We start from the raw sequence: 16384 nt of genomic DNA on the forward strand, positions 1-16384 counted from the left end.
ACGAAACTGGCTTCATGATGGGCATGATCACCGCGTCAATGGTGGTAACACGCGCCGATCGACGCGGCAAAGCAAAGTCTGTCCAGCCTGGCAATCGTGAATGGGCTACAGTCATTGAATGTATCAATTCGGGCGGGTGGTGCATCCCTCCGTTCGTGATCATCAAGGGCGCATATCACCTTGCCAGTTGGACCATGGAATCAGGTTTTCCGGGCAACTGGGTCATCAAACCCACGGCTAATGGATGGACGGATAATCAGACGGGTCTTGACTGGATTAAACACTTCGACAAACATACTAAGAACCAAACGAAGGGCGTCTACCGGATGCTCATTGTCGACGGCCATGAGAGCCATTTATCGGCCGAATTCGACGATTACTGCAAGCAGAACAATATTATAACGGCCAGTATGCCTGCACATTCATCGCATCTACTACAGCCATTGGATATTGCCCTTTATTCGCCTTTGAAACGCGCATACGGTGATGAAATCAACCTATTCATCAGAGCCTCCATAAATCACATCACCAAGTCTGAGTTCTTTATTGCCTTCCACCAGGCCCATAATAAGGTTTTTAATGAGGAAAACATCAGGTCTGCTTTCCAAGGCGCTGGAATTTCACCATGGGACCCAGAGCATGTCATCAAAAAGCTTGATGTGCATTTACGGTACACCTCCTATAGCCAACCCTTCAACACCACCACCTTGGCAGTCGCAAACGCCCTCTAACCCACAACAAACCGTCTCGCAGTCCAACTTTATCAAAAGTCGCATCTCTGCTCATCAAGGAAGCTCACCGACACCAATTATTGCTGCAGTTGAGCAATTGTCAAAGGGTGCGCAGGCAATGGCGCACTCAATCACTATTTTGACTGATCGGCTTCGTACCCTTGAGGATGCGAATGTAGCACTTGCTAAGCGTCGGAGGGCCAAAAGGTCACGTGTGCAGCTTGGAGGGGCACTTAGTATAGAGGAATCTCAGGATTTGCTGGAAGAGAAACAAAAAGGTAAACGTCCAGCGCCTCAAGAGGACGACGAGGGGGGTCCATCAAAGAGAGCCCAGCCAGCTCGGAGACGCTGTGGTATGTGTGGTGAGACTGGGCATAACGCGCGAACCTGTTCCAAAGATGTCGAACCCTCAGGAGATTCTGATAGCGACAACTAATAGTTGATTTAATGCGTTGTGGTTGAGAAATACTAGATGTTGTTGTGTACGTGGGAAAAAACGTCCGGCTGACTGGTCCGGCCGGCTGACTGATGAACCACGTTATTTATTTTTATATTTAATTTTTTATTACAATTTTTAATTATTAATATAATAAAATTAATTTTTTAATATTAAGAAATATATTTTTTAATTATACATAGCTATATCTAATAATAAGTCTAGCACGATAGCTTTAAGAGGTAAGTGATAAGACTCTTATACAAGAGTATTAAATGGTGAATATTCATATAAAAGCAAGAATATACGAATATAGGGGTAGTTAAGCGTATATAAAAGAGGTTGATAACTGTAAAGAGAGTATATAGTTAGATTACTATATGAGAAGTTGCTTGCTTAACGAAAGGTCTAAGTAGGTAAAAAGATGCCCTTATATAGGCATAAGATCCTCTGACTAGAATATTTCATTGCTTATTAATTATATCATAATTAATAAGCATACTTAGAATATTTACTAAAATTCTAAAACTTATACTTGATTAGTACTATAAGAGTTACGTACTTAAGAAGTTACATGGTAATAAGAGGCTCAATGCTACGCCCGCCGCAACTTGTCACTGTGAGCGCGTAGCCACATAACGCAGAACAAGGGAAAATGATGCGGAGTCATCATTATCGAAGCTTTTGCTTTGTGCCACAGTTGGTTGCCTTGACCTTCTCGTAACACTCAACCGAAGTACGTATCTACTCAGATACAACGCTTTGTACGCACGTACAGCCCGAACGTAAATATGCTTTACATATACATGTTAAAGCGCCGACAGGCACATATGCCCGTATAAACTTAATAATAAATGCTCGGACTTAAGCACCACATGTAATTACATGTGATTACATATGATTACATGTGATATTTGTATTATATATAGACTACACTTTCCTATCATATCATAGAATAATCATCAATACAATCGATTCTCTGATTATCCCAACTCGTACCTCAACTTATTTACCTTTTCCCTTTTTGCCTACCTTTAACCTCTTAGTAGCATATACGTAAGTGAATGCGTAATCGTAATACGTAATACCTTTCAAGTAAATTCCAGTGCATTTTATTACCTTCCAGTGCCTTCTTTCGCTCACGTAAGCTTACATAACCAATCTTGCTTACATAATTAGTATTTATATTAATTTATAACTCTTATAAATTAATATGATATATAATAAGCTTACGTAATATGAATAATAAGGCAAATAATAAGGTAAAAGATTTACCTTTTCAACATTAACTAGTATATCCTATTTGAGCAATATCAAATTACGTAAGTTTAGTACGGTTTTAAGTTGCAAAGTTCTTTTATCAATATAGACGTATAAAGTTAAAAATTGCATTAAGTAGATCCGAGCTACACCTTTAATATTCAAATTTAGTGTTTTTTTGATAGCTTAAACTGCTAAAATTATGCCAGCCTCTTTGTTTGATAACTATAATATTATGGTGAATGGATATGTGTTGGAAAGAAAAAGATGTGGCGGTCGCTGTTGAGCAATTCGCTCGCTTGTCCAATCCCCTCACTTATCATGCACGTTAATATATTATAGTAATTAATTTAATTTAATTAATGTAATAAAATTAGCCTAAGGCCAAATTAGCCTAAAAGCTGAGGCTATAAGGCCTTTAAAAGTCTAAAAATGGGGCACTATAGACAGGGCCCCCTGCGATACTACAATACTTTTGGCCCTAGCCTCCGTACTCAAGAGCTCACGTGTTTGCTGTGTCCAGCTAGGTATCGGTACGCCACTCAGCCCGACAATTGAGGCAGTGGATCTGCCATGCCCCGCTAGAGTCACAACGCGCTAACCATTTGCGGACTGAAGGGGGCGTCATTCGCTGCAGCCGGTCGCTCAGGCCAAAAACCTTAGCCTGACTGGATCAGAAATGGGGGCAACGCAACACAGCAAGCAACACCAGGAAGAAGGAAGCAACGCAAGAAAAAAAAAAAGAGAACAAGCACCAAAATTCGTGGAGGTCTCTGCTGGTACGTACCCCCAGATCTCACCTGCGTGCCTGCCTCCCAGCTCTCCTCTCACCCCAACTCTCGTCCCCTGGCCCAGCCCAGGGCAGCTTGAAAGTTGACGGGGAACCTTGTGTGCCATGGTACTTTCCTTGCCTTACCTAAGCTTCTAAAGTAGGTAGCTTAAGGCGGCCGTGCTCCAACTGGGCCTTGCTGCTGCCAACTGTGACTGGACCTCTCAGGCTGCTTACTGCTTCCTGGGCCAGCTGCCACAGCCGATCTGACGGGACCCCAGCTGCCAGACACTCGCTACCTCAGGTACCTACCCAGGTACCTGCTCAGGTACCTTGCCTGAAGGTCGGTTGCTCTTGCGCTTCCTGGTTGTGTGCTGCTCTGCTGGGCGCCTGGGCAAAAAACCTCCCTTTGAACTTTTCCCCCAGTGCCCCAGTGCAATTGCGTCTGCCTCTGCACAAACATTCCACATCCATCCACCATCCACACCTCGCCTTTCTCCCACCAACATCCACCACTACCCAAACCTCACTTGTCTCGTCTCGTCAGCCACGATCACGACGAAGTCGTCTCTCCCACCTTGCGGCACCCTTTTCTTTTCCTACCTTTTTTTCTTCCTCTTCATCGGCCTGAGTTCCGCACCTGAAGAAACCCCCACCAAAGCTGTCGTGTCGATACGGGACTGAATAATTGATTCCCTCCAATTTTCCCATCGTGGAAAACCCCTCCTCTCATACAAAGAAACCCAGCAATGTCTGAGGTACAGACTCGGCCTGCCGCCTCGCGCGGCAGAGCTTCTGCACGCGGTGGAAGAGGTGGTTTCGCCAGCCGGGGTGGTCGCACCTCGGGCAGACCCAATGGCGACTCCAAGATTGATGCCGACGATGCGTTTGAGGACCAAGGCGAGCTCGGCGAGCTGAAGAAGCAATACGGATCCAAGGCACCCCTCATCAAGGAGCTCTTCCCCGATTGGTCTGAGCAGGATATTCTCTACGCACTTCAAGAGACGGATGGTGACGAGAATCTCACCGTCACCCGCATTGCTGAAGGTAAGTGGGCGCACGGCTCCTGCCTCGTCAGGCTACGAACCAAACTCTCTCCCGCGCGACGAATCGACAATCCATCAACTCCCCTGCCTCCCTCCTCAATGACTGCTCAACTTCATCGCTTTTGTGCTCTCTGCTAATCAAATATTCTTGCTTCTAGGCACCATCTCCCAATGGGGCGAAGTCACGAAGAAGGCTCCCCGCTCCAAGGCCAAGGACTCTACGACCGCAGCCTCGAACATCGACTCATCCAACGCCAGACCCACTCGTGGCGGACGCAACGTCTCAGAGGCTGGTCGCGGTCGCGGAAGAACTGCTGATAGAGGAGGTCGCGGTGGCCGGGGCAGGGCCTCAAACACAGTAGCTACTAATGGCTCTCGCAACAAGGAGAACGCTCAGCCGCTCTCTATTCCCACCGAGGAGTCGAACGCATGGGATACCCCGAAGTTGGACGTTAAGGACGCACCCGCCGAGGATCCCTGGGCCCCCAAGGAGATTATCGAGAAGCCTGCAGCTCCCGCTCCCACTCCCGCGGCCGCCGCCGCTGCCACCGACGCGCCCAAGCCCGCTGCCGCCGCTCCCAAGACGTGGGCTAGCATGCTCCGTCAATCCACCGTGCCCAAGGTTGCCCCGAAGCCGCCCAAGGAGGATCCCGCGCCCAAGCCCACCGAACCCATCGAACCCCTCCCTCCTGCCGTCCCTGCTGCCGAACCTACACCCGAACCTGAGCCCGAACCCGAGGCGCAGCCTGAGCCTGCCGCGCCCGTCGAACTCCCCGTGGAACCCGCCCATGAAGAACCAGCTCCTGCAGAAGTACCAACCGTCATCGAACCTGAAGTGGTTTTGCCGCCTTCCAAGGACCAACTTACTGAGACGAATCTTGAACAGGTAGTCGACGAATCGCATCCTCCCGCGACTGCTACCGTCGCAAGCACCGCCGCCGATTCCTGGGATCCTCGCCACAACGCTGCCAGCGCCACCGCGACACCTCTGTCTGCCTCCCAGCAGCAGCACCAGCCCATCCGTCCTGCTGTTCCCACTACTAACAGCGGCTTTGCCGCTTCCGCCATCAAGGCTACCACCGAGAGAGGATCCCGCACCCCGAGCTACCAGCGTCGCGTTCTTGACCAGGAGGAGGCCGTGCGCATGCCCGGCAACCGCGAGGTTGACCGCGCTGCCGTCCAGTTCGGTGCTTTCAGCTTGAACGAGGATGATGACATTGACGGTGATCGCGAAGAGCCCGAAACCCGGACCCAGCCCCCCGCTGATTCTCCCGTTGCTCACCCCCGAACCTCTCTTCCTCCCGCTCCTCAGCAGGCTCCTGTTCCCGAAGCCATCGGTACCCAGAAGCCTGCACCTGGCCTGCCTCCTCCTGCTGCTGCCACTCCTACCGGTACACTTGCTTCAGCTAGCAACGTCGCCGACTTTGCTAATGCACCCTTCTCAGGACCCGCAAGCGCTGCTCCCCAGGCTCCCGCCGCTCAGGGTATGTCCCATTCTATGCCAAAACCACGCACTTTTACCTGTTCACAAACACTGACAAAATCTTCAGTCCCTCAACCTGCCGCTGCTGCCACTCAGCCTTACTCCCGCTTCGGCCAGGCTGGCCCTCAGGAGCCCTCGTCCTTCCCCCAAAAGTCGATCGATCCTTTCACCCAGTCGAACAACCCCGCTGCCTCGCAGAGCCAGTTCGACAGCTTCTCCAACCAGCAATCGCAGCAGAGCCAGCAACCCGGTGGAGCCTTCAGCTCTGCTCCCAGCGACTACTCCTCCTACTATACGGCGGACCAACAAAACCGCCCCCCTTACAACTACTACAGCCAGCCTTACGGCCAACAGGGAGCTCAGGGCCACCAGGACAACCTGTCTTCCCAGCAGAGATCTTTCGGTGGCTACAATGCTTCGCAGGCTGATAATCTGAGCCAGTACCCTCAGAGCGGAGGTCTGCAAAACCAGTCCCGCTACGGTGGTGTCACGAACGATGCCCAGAACAGCGGACACAGCACCCCGAACCCCACAGCTCAGAGCCAGCAGGCGGCCAGCCAGGCCTCGCAGCCTCAGTCTCACGGCCAACAGAGCTACCCCTACAACAACCACCCCTACTACAACAACGCTTACTACTCGAGCTACATGGGCTACGGCAACCACTACGGCCAGCAAGGAGGATACGGCGGTGCTCCGTACGGCGGCAACAAGGGATACGGCCACCCCGGATACGGCATGTCGCCCCAGGGCCCCTACGACCACGCCTCGTCTCCTGCTGCTGGCTTCGGCCAGTCATCCCTGCACCGCGCCGATAGCGGTCTGAGCTCGGGACTTGGAGGTGACTTCGGCGGTCGCGCTGGTTCTGTTCAGTCTGGCAACCAGCCCGGCTTGGCCGGCAGTGGCTTTGGCGGTGTTCAGGACACCTTTGGCCGTGGCTCCTCTTCATTCCAGAGCCCTGCTGGACAAGGATTTAACAGCACTGCTCAGTCGAACGCTGCTTCTGCTAACGATGATTTGAAGCCTTTCGGCGAGAGCAAGCCTGGTGCCGGTCCCTCGCCTTCTCTCGGCGGCGCTCGCCCCGGCTCGGCCACGAACACCCCCTCGGGCCAGACTGGTCTCCCCCCGCCCCAGTCCGCTTCTCAGATGGGCGGCTACGGCGGTTACCCCAGCCATCTCCAGGGCCACAACCTTCACGGAAACAGCGCATACGGCATGGGAGGCGCTACCGGCGGCCAGCACGGCAGCGCTCCGTTCGGTTCCTACGGCCAGCAGGGCGCTTACGGCGGCAGTGGATACTACGGCAGCGGCGGCCAGCAACAGCAGCGTGGCGGTTGGGGCGGAAACTATCACTAGGATGGTAGTGGTCGTCGGCCATCTCACCCCCGTCATTACGGCGGTATGAGAGGTGGCTAAGGTCTCGGTGCCCCCGAACACGTCGTTAGCTGTTTACAAGACTCTCTCTCTTTGGGCCTGCAGATGGTTATAAGCTGCAGGTGGCAAGGATAATTCATGCGGTCTCTTTCTAGGGGAAACTTTCTTCTCTCTACTCATTACCCAAGTGTATGGTCTTCGAGCGTGTACGATCTATCAACAAAAAAAGAATCAGGGAGGGGAAACACTTTCGGATGGTCAACAGCCGCAACGGAATTGTGTTTTTTGTTTTCTTTTTCGCGATGGGAAGGTCTCATCAGGCTTTTCTAAGAATGATAGCCGGCGGCGTGGTGGTATGCGGCCTTGAAAATTCGTTTGAAATGACAGATGGAATGGAATCAATGGATCCGGTGGGGGGGTTGGTCGTTGGTCGTTGCCCGATGGAGGGCCAAATACTGAGATTGAACTCCTTGGAAAGGGAGCACGATAGCCAATGAAGACACATGGCACATGACATTTTTGTCTCGCAAGATACTCTTCTCAACTGATTGCGTGATGTGTGAGATACTTTGTCTTTTAGTCATGTTCGTCTAACATCTTAGACCCAGTCTGGAGATGTATTCCGCATCCCGCCAGAATCCAGATATCTGGACTTCATGCTGGTGACAGTCTGACAGATTTCCTAGGGTCTGACTATGCCGGAGTGGGCAGTCTACCCAGAAATCCACGAGGTGGCTGCCAGTTTTCCTTCATTGTTCCTCTAATACCAAACAATCAGGCCTCAGGGGTTATGTTGCTTTCTTTGGGTTACGGTGCTACAGGGTAAGATCTTCGTATGCTGATTTCGAAAGTAGCACACTGGCCCTGCATTATCTGTAGGCTGACTCTGACTGCTGCCGCGAGAGCATATCTTCTAGAGCGTTACACCGCCTGGGACAGACTCAAGAAGTCACGACCATCCGCTTTGTAATGAAGGACTCGGTCGAAGAGGTATGTGATAGTCAAACTGATCCTTCTCGATGAGGTTTCATCAACTGACAGTGTGTCATTGAATTATGTATCGGCCGTGTAGAATGGAATATTAGACCTCCTTATTATGCTCCTGAGCTCGAGATTAACAACTGAGGGTCAAACGAGAGAAAATGATGGTAATTACACTTGAAATCCCAAGAGTGACGAGACACTTTTTGATGATACTGAAGTGAAATCTACTAGCGTCTTCAACGACTACTGGAATAACGGAAATGTCTCAAACTTGACGATATGCTTAATTCAGTCATCCGCATGTGCGTGCTGCAAGCGTAGTGATTACTCTGTACGGTCCCAAGTGGGTGACACAATGATTTGCCGCCCAACAACATGAAGTACCTAGCTCTATTTCTATTCTTCCTGTTATTAACATTTTAACGATCATTATTATACCTAACGTTACTTATTTTCTATTTTATATTTATTCTATATTAGATAAGTTTAATAGAGTTTAATATAGACAATAATAATAATGATAATAGGAATAGTAGGAAGAGAGATAGGGAGGGTATTGAGCGGCATCCCATTCTGTCACCCACTTGGGTCTGTAGGGTACCTAAGAAACAGGCAAGAAAAGGCTTGCTGATGTATCTGGAAATGAGGTAGAGACTAAAGTAAACGTGCACAGTACCTAAATGACATCTTTGTAACCGCTCATTCGATTTCAGATTCTTCATTCTGATATGCTGTCTACTCCTAGAGCTTCACGTGCGTCGAGAATCGCTCTGTTGTGTAATTAACTGCACCACCCCCCATCTTTGAAGCTTTGAGCGGGGCACCGTCTTGGCAAAGCTGGCGGCCTCTGGTCTTGGCGAAATGAGATAACGTCTGTGACCTGTCAAGTGGTTGGTCGCGCCGTCAGCATGCGCCATTTTTAACGATGCCGACCCCTTGAATCCAGAGCGCTGCCTCATTCTTCACTCAACTTTATATTTGCTGTAGACTTTGTCGCTGACGCCTTCTGTGCTGCATCATTTGTCATATACGCATTTTAAGGAAACTCTCCGTAGCCCGCTGACATGTGGAAGCCAAAGCTGAATTTCATCTCCCTTCACTGTAAGTCGCGCCCTTGCTCTCGGTCTTTTCGCCCTCAATTTGGCTTGCTTGGCCTGGCCACTGCGGCACCGACGTCGTTGGTGTTGATGTTAATGGTCGAATCACACTGACTGGGGTCCCTCGAATGTTCATAGATACGTGGATTCTGTTTTGTAGTCTCCTATCATGGGTGATTCTGTATCCGTACGGCAACTTGGCCGCCGTGGACGCCTTCTTCTTCAGCTGCAGTTCGTCAACAGAGTCCGGTTTGAACACGTACGTAGGCGCATGCACTCACTCCCTTGCGTTTTGAAGTCGCGATCAATAGCTGACAATTCGATGATGTCACAACGTTGATGTGAAGGATTTGAAGACATATCAGCAGGTGTATATCTACGTGATCCCTATCATCACCAACTTGATGTTTGTCAACATTGTGGTCGTCGTAGCACGTCTGTACTGGTTCCGGCAGCGCCTTCACGACATCGGTAAGCTCATGAAGAGCACTCCTCAATTTCATCTGAGCTAACAGTGCCTCGAAGCTCCTTCTACACTTGGAAGATATGGTGACCAAGATGTAGAGGCCAATGAAGTATCGGAAAGCAAGCTTGACAGCGGAGCAGAGATTCCATCGCAGCACCAAACACCTCGTGACCCGGACGAGAACTCTACTCCAGTAGCAGACTCACTCGCACCAACAAAAGAGCAAATCTTCCATGGATTGAACGAGCAGCCCGAACGTCCATCCAGGCCGACTAACATTACCTTCGACGACAGTTTGCCAGTACCCAGGCCTCTTGGTCGAGCGGATACCACTGTGCTTCATGTGCCTGGTCCGATAGATCGCATCAACGGTATGTGCCATGCCTCTTCCTTCACCCTTCACTAGCTAAACCCGCCCTTCTCTAGGCCAGCCGATCACTGAAATTCCTGTTGGGCGTAGTGAGATTGATGGTAGGCACTTGTGACGCCCTATCAAGTAGTTGAGCTGAAATGGCGGAAAGACACTGACGCAATTCGACCCGTTCGCCGTTCATTGGTGGGCTTGTCAAGACGCAGACCGCATCAGGTCAATGGTCCTGCAATGCGTGCGGCCATCTCCATTGAGAAGGTTGCTTCGTCCATGCTCAAGATCATATCTAGTACACGCCTGCATAATAACCCCCCTCGTCCCCTAAACAGATTTAGCTGATCCAACGGTAGTCTACCTCGTCGAGTTCCATCTTTTTGGAGTCGTGTGCCTCGTGCCGTGGATACACAACGCACCGTCCAAGTACAAGGACGTCCTGGCCCAGAGCGCGCAAGACCGGACCTGGTGGGCCATCTACTCGTCCCAGACCATGGTCGACAACTTGGGCTTCACGCTCACGCCAGACTCGATGGCAAGCTTCAGAGACGCTACATGGCCCATGCTCGTCATGACGTTCCTCGCTTTGGCCGGAAACACTCGCTACCCCGTCTTCCTCCGCCTTGCCATCTGGATCATGTCTCAAGTCGTATCTCGTACCTCAGCCACCAGAGAACATCTGCATTTCCTGCTCGACCACCCGAGACGGTGCTACACGCTTTTGTTCCCCAGCAAGCCCACCTGGATCCTCTTCGGCATAGTCTTCGCCCTCAACTTCATCGACGTCTTGCTCATCATCGTCCTAGACCTCGACAACGCGGCGGTCAACGACCTGCCCATGGGTCCGCGCATCCTATCCGCGCTCTTCCAGGCCGCGTCGGCGCGACACACGGGTACGGCGACGTTGAACCTCTCACTCGTCAATCCGGCTGTGCAGTTCAGTCTCTTATCCATGATGTACATTGCCATCTACCCGATTGCCATCAGCATCCGTGCTTCCAACACGTATGAGGAGAAGGCGCTAGGCATTTATGGTGACGACAGCCAGCTCGACGAGAGTAACGGCACATCGTACATCATGTCTCACGTCCGCAACCAACTTAGTTTTGACCTGTGGTACATCTTCTTGGGAACTTTCTGCATCTGCATCGCAGAGTCGGAGCGGATCATGGACCTCAACGAACCGGTTCGTTCTTCCCATCACCGACCCAGATCAACCGACCGGTCTCTCGATGACTGACATAGATCTCAATCAGGCGTTCTCCGTGTTCCCAGTCTTCTTCGAAGTCGTTAGCGCATAGCAAGTACCCCGAAACCCGTATTAACCCCCGTCTTTTATCGCTCACTAAATTCCAGCGGCAACGTCGGGTTGTCCCTGAGACACCCGTCGGTCATGACCTCCCTCAGCGGCGAGTTCACGACCTTCAGCAAGCTCGTCATCTGCGCCATGATGATCCGCGGCCGCCACCGCGGGTTGCCGTACTCACTCGACCGCGCCATCATGCTCCCAAGTGAGGAAAGCTCGCACTCTGAAACGGCTAGACGCACGGCCGCGGAGCGTGAAGAGAGATTGTTGGTATCACAGGCGTGATACATTTCCTCATGAGGGTGTATCTTCGGCAACAATCACGTCGATGTCCGTGATAATTGCTGTTGTTGTTCTTCTTCCTATTTACATTGTGGGCAGGGGCCGATCGAAGTAGGTGGTGACGGCCTGGGTGGTTGCCCCACCTTAACCGGCCGTGGTGACTAAGCCAGTTGTCCCACTTCGCCCAGGGCAGGCGCCAGCCAGCCCACGATACCTGCCCATTGCTCCTTATCAGCCTTGCTGTTCCGACAGAGATATATCATGAACGAGAAGCGCCATAAGCTGCTTCAGCTGGTTTCCTTCCGGTCCTGCCTAGCCACGAAGAACCAGGCAGCAGAAACAGCCAACAGCGTTCCACAGAGCAGACCGATGGAGCAGGAGTAGCTCACCCGGTACGTAGGGCCAAATATCGACTGGTATATCTGGGGACCCTGTTTAAAGTCGTCAGAAGATACGAGTGAGGAGCAAGGTGTCGGCTGGGAGTGGTTGCACTTACTACAATTCCCATGAGCTGACACGATGCCTGTGGAATGATACTAGTTAGCTTCAACTTTCGAGTTTTGTAAGAGCTTGGGCTTTCTTACGTTGGTCACACCAATGGCAAGGCCCGCACTCGTCGTTCCCTTCGCGGCTCTAATGCGCTCTGCAAAAGGAGTTTATTAGCAAAGGTCGGCCCTAGGGACTGTTGGCTGGAAATGACACACGGTCACGTACCTGGCCATATTATAGCGAAGAAGCTTTGAGATGCGGCGGTTGCAATCATGACGAATATGTATCTAACACCAGAGTTAGCCTTGCGAAGCATCTGATGGATCGCTTTGTAAAGGTCTTTACTTGGCAATAGGATGCTTGACTGTGATTAAAAGCACATAACAGACAATCTGGGCAGCTTCTAGGCCCAAGCCAGCGACCCATGGACTAAGTCGCTTCGTGTGGACAAAGAATGCCAGCGTTAATAATATGACGAAGACCAGCGTAAAAGGGTGCTATTCTCGTATCAGTTAGCAGATTCCAGAAGTACGCCAACGAGGATGTTGAAATTTACCATGGTCATCACCTGAGAAATAGCAGTGTTCGAGATGCCGAGTTCATATATGACAGTCGGTAGGACAAAGGAGATGCCCCATCCGCCGATGCCGTGGGTAATCCAAATCATCAAGAATGGGACAAAGGTCGGATCGCAGAAAAGACCCTTGACTTGTTGGAGGTCAATTGTCTTGGACTTCATGGTCGGTGCCTGCTCTGGGAGGTCAGATAGAATTGCCTCTCTTTCGGACGCTGTGAGGAAGTCGACGGTCTCAGGGCCTGAGGTTGGTTTAGTGTCAGCATTACTCCAAGGCTAAATAGGGGAGATTGTTTGAGCGATTCGTATCAAGAGAGGACTCACAATTTGGTAGGAAGAAAAATGTATAGATGCCGCAAAAGATGCCGGGAATCCCTTCAAGAATGAAGAGCTTCGTCGTGTTACTAAATGACACCCGCGGTAATTTCTAGAGATAAGATGACTTACCCATCTCCAGCCAGATAAGGCCAGACCGCGTAACACGTGCGATTTTTCCAAGGGGAACTACTTTGGGTACAGATCAGTGAGTCTGCCGGCATTTGCGGTGTGGTCAATGGCATAGGAACTCATGAAAAACTTAGGCGCATGACAAGAAGATGCAAGGAACGGATGTGCTCAACAACGTTGAGTCGGTAAACATTGCCGAATTCATCCCAAATTATGAAGACGAACCATTCCATCCATTCTTCGAGCCGTTTCGACAAGAGATCGAAGACTTCTCAAGAGTACGTATTCCCATCTACACAAGTAACGGCTTTGGCTGCCAACTAGCCTCTCACTCACTCACACAAATCTGACCTTCTCTAAACAGCGCTCCCTCGACCTCGCAAGCAAAGTCTTCACCCTCTTCTCCATCATTCTGGAGCTCCCAGAAGACTACTTCTCCTCCCGCCACGCCTACGCCTCCCCAAGCGAAGACCACCTCCGCTACATGGGCTACCACCCCCGTCCCCTCGCCGACGACCTCAAAGTCAACAACACCTGGTCGCGCGCCCACACAGACTTTGGCTCCCTCACCCTCCTCTGGAGCCAGGACGTCGCGGGCCTCCAGATCAAGACTTCGTCGGGTGCTGGCGCGGGCGGATGGCGCTACGTACCGCCGGTGGACAACGGCATCGTATGCAACGTCGGCGACACGCTCGATTTCTGGTCCGCCGGGTATTTGAAGTCGACGACGCACCGCGTCTTAAGACCGCCTGAGGACCAGGCTCATTTGTTCCGGCAGGGGTTGTTCTACTTTGTGAGGCCTGGTGACGATGTTGATATCAAGCCTGCGGCGTCGCCGCTGCTCAAGAGGCTTGGGCTGGTTGGGGAGAATGCGGAGGAGGCTGCGCTAGTGAGGGGGCTGCAGTATGTGAGGGAGCGGGTGAGAGATTATCATGATCACAATGATTATGCGGATATGAAGGGCAAGAAGTTTCGGGTGGGTAATCTTGAGATCGAGGATGAGGCGGAGTGAGCACAAATGGATGAGGCGGATCGAACAAACGTGGATGAGAGCATGTGAATGAAGTTGAAGATTGAACAATGTCTATCTAGGTATCTTTGGTATCGCTGTTGCGAAAAAATCAAAATGCTTTTGGTGAGATGTGTTTGTCCACATCCGATGATTATTTACTGGTCGTACTCGCCGGCGTACAGAATGTCGGTAGGCTGACCGTTCGCGACATCCCAGATGGAGCGCTCCTCAAGGTCCAGCTCTCTCCTCAGAGCAGTGACGTTGACGCCAGTCTCCTTGGCCTGGTCCTCCTTGGCGAGCTTCACGTGCAGGAAAACCGCGGTTCTCTTGCCCGTGTACAGCGCGTGAGGGACGTTGGTGCTGTTGTCCGAGTTGGCATCGCCAATGGCGTAGATGCCGGCGACATTGGTCGCGTACCCCTTGCTCACATCAGCAGCCAGACGACCGCCCCAGAGCTGCACGCCGGCCTCGGCGCCAATGGTGCTGCGCTGCTCGTCAGGGTAGCTTAGGAAGAAGGCGGCGCGCTCGACGGGCTCGCCCTCGCTGAAGCTGACGGAGAAGAGGTCCTCCTCGGGCGCGGTGGGCAGGGAAGGGTCGTGGGGCGGGTTGCCGCCGTCCTTGAGGCGGGTGATGGCCGTGATGGTGCGGTTGTCGATGGTGACGTTGTGGAGGTCGAGGTATTCTTGGAACTTGGGGTTCTTGGCCTCCGTCTCGGCGCGGGCGGCGGGGGTGTCGGTGCCGTTTGCAAAGGCGATCAAGTCAGTGTTAAGGGTGAGGATCTCGCGGACGAGGGAGGGGAGGTCGTCAAAGGTTGAGGAGAGGAGGCCGAGGGCCTGGTCTGCGTGCTCGTTGCCATCGCACCAGGGGCACTAGAATGAGATATTAGAACCGAAGTTGGGCGTGAGACAGATGAAGACTCGTGATGACATACCCAGTAGATACCCTTGCCCCAGTTCTCCCACAGACCCGGGGTCTCGGGAAGGTCGTCCTGCAGACCGGTGGCCAAGATGATCTTGCGCGCCCGGACCGTCTTGGTCGAGTTGTCGGCGTAGTTGGCGGAGACGACAAAGCCGGTGGCATCGCTGCCTCCAATCTTGGTGACGGTGCCGTTGGTCAATGTGACACTGTCATAGTGTGAGATTTGCTCGCGGGCGGCGTAGCGATACCATGCGGGAGTGACGCCTGCTTTGTGTTAAAGACTGTTCACACGCACATGGAAGGTGTTTGAATGAGAAACACTCACCATCGAAGCCAAGGACATCGTGCATGTGTCTCGTAGGCGCGTTGCGGTACTCGCCAGAGTCGATGAGGAGGGTGTTACGGCGCACACGGCCGAGGGCACTCGCGGCACTGAGACCAGACGGGCCACCGCCGACGATGATGGCATCGTAGACCTCCTGGGTATCGTTGATGGGAAGGGCCACAACGAGGCTCGATGCTGCTGAGAGCACGAGGGAGCCGAGAGAGAACTTCATGGCAGGCTAAAAGAATGAGAGTGGAGGGAGAAAGCCTATGAACGAGAGCTAGGCTTTGGGTATTACTGGCGGGTTCGAGCGTACTATACTGACGAGACTAACAAGAAAGTTCTGAAGAAGGAAGAGGTTCCCCGCCGCTCATTATAAACAAAAATGAACCCCCTCCATCCATCCTCCGCTTCTTCGCGGGGTGGGAATGATTGGGAATTCCGTTCCACCGCAGCTGAATGATGCGATGTTCGTGAGACATCTGGAATGAGGCCTAGCGGCTGTAGATCCTCGTCGAAAATGAAGAGAGGCACCGCCTTACACCGCACCGGGATGCCCGTCTGGTGTGGAGGAGATGCCCGGCCCGCGACATTAGCGTCAAGTAGAGTGAGTGGTGTGTGTGGGTGGTTGAGAAGTTGCGACGATGTGCCCAATCAAGCATCGTCGACTCGGACGAAAGTGGTAGTTCGTGCAGGAGAACCCGAACGCCCGCGTCGAGGCTCGAGGTACAGAGTCGTATCGATCTCGGTCGGCCCAGAAGTGGGACGTCTCTCTCTCGCCGTGGACGGCGGTACAATTCACAACGGGGACGGGGCTACGCTTTAGAGTTCATCCCTATGGCACATCGGTATTACCGGGGGTTGCTTTGATTAGGGTTATCTGGGCTTATTTGGCTGTAATGGGGAGCAGGGTCGAGTCAGGACCCTGGGGATACGCGATGACGTGACGGACGTCGTTGTAACCCTTTAAAGGGGAACGGCCATGCCCTTCGATGTCGCGATAAGGACCATGTCGGATGTTCAG

General features: G+C 52.1%; 5 protein-coding genes across 5 annotated transcripts; 3 read left to right on the forward strand and 2 right to left on the reverse strand.

Annotated features, from left to right (window-relative positions):
• Positions 1–3945: 3945 nt before the first annotated feature.
• On the forward strand, positions 3946–7078 carry BDP81DRAFT_399261 (uncharacterized protein; the record flags this gene model as incomplete). Its single annotated transcript, XM_060588556.1, has 3 exons — positions 3946–4243; positions 4401–5726; positions 5793–7078. The coding sequence occupies 3 exons, from the start codon at positions 3946–3948 to the stop codon at positions 7076–7078; spliced, it is 2910 nt and encodes a 969-aa protein (XP_060439563.1).
• A 1982-nt stretch (positions 7079–9060) lies between these two features.
• On the forward strand, positions 9061–11643 carry BDP81DRAFT_484786 (cation transport protein-domain-containing protein). The gene is made up of 9 exons (XM_060595125.1): positions 9061–9181; positions 9316–9440; positions 9525–9648; positions 9703–10014; positions 10070–10114; positions 10144–10302; positions 10364–11193; positions 11264–11307; positions 11364–11643. Exons 1-9 carry the CDS (start codon positions 9145–9147, stop codon positions 11596–11598), a joined length of 1911 nt encoding a protein of 636 aa, XP_060439564.1. The 5' UTR covers positions 9061–9144; the 3' UTR covers positions 11599–11643.
• BDP81DRAFT_475564 (major facilitator superfamily domain-containing protein) lies at positions 11580–13109 on the reverse strand (the record flags this gene model as incomplete). Its single annotated transcript, XM_060594739.1, has 8 exons — positions 11580–12026; positions 12092–12118; positions 12180–12238; positions 12310–12371; positions 12430–12581; positions 12641–12900; positions 12983–13033; positions 13106–13109. 8 exons carry the CDS (start codon positions 13107–13109, stop codon positions 11883–11885), a joined length of 759 nt encoding a protein of 252 aa, XP_060439565.1. The 3' UTR covers positions 11580–11882.
• A 9-nt stretch (positions 13110–13118) lies between these two features.
• BDP81DRAFT_331652 (uncharacterized protein) lies at positions 13119–14117 on the forward strand (the record flags this gene model as incomplete). The annotated part of the gene is made up of 3 exons (XM_060585525.1): positions 13119–13181; positions 13240–13383; positions 13470–14117. Coding segments are annotated over 3 exons (855 nt in total), but the record flags the coding sequence as incomplete, so codon positions are not given.
• A 155-nt stretch (positions 14118–14272) lies between these two features.
• BDP81DRAFT_465216 (uncharacterized protein) lies at positions 14273–15592 on the reverse strand (the record flags this gene model as incomplete). Its single annotated transcript, XM_060594253.1, has 3 exons — positions 14273–14986; positions 15049–15299; positions 15361–15592. The coding sequence occupies 3 exons, from the start codon at positions 15590–15592 to the stop codon at positions 14273–14275; spliced, it is 1197 nt and encodes a 398-aa protein (XP_060439567.1).
• Positions 15593–16384: the final 792 nt, after the last annotated feature.

Source organism: Colletotrichum phormii (assembly GCF_030913505.1).
Source record: "Colletotrichum phormii strain CBS 102054 chromosome Unknown BDP81scaffold_28, whole genome shotgun sequence".
In the NCBI taxonomy this organism is placed as follows: domain Eukaryota; kingdom Fungi; phylum Ascomycota; class Sordariomycetes; order Glomerellales; family Glomerellaceae; genus Colletotrichum; species Colletotrichum phormii.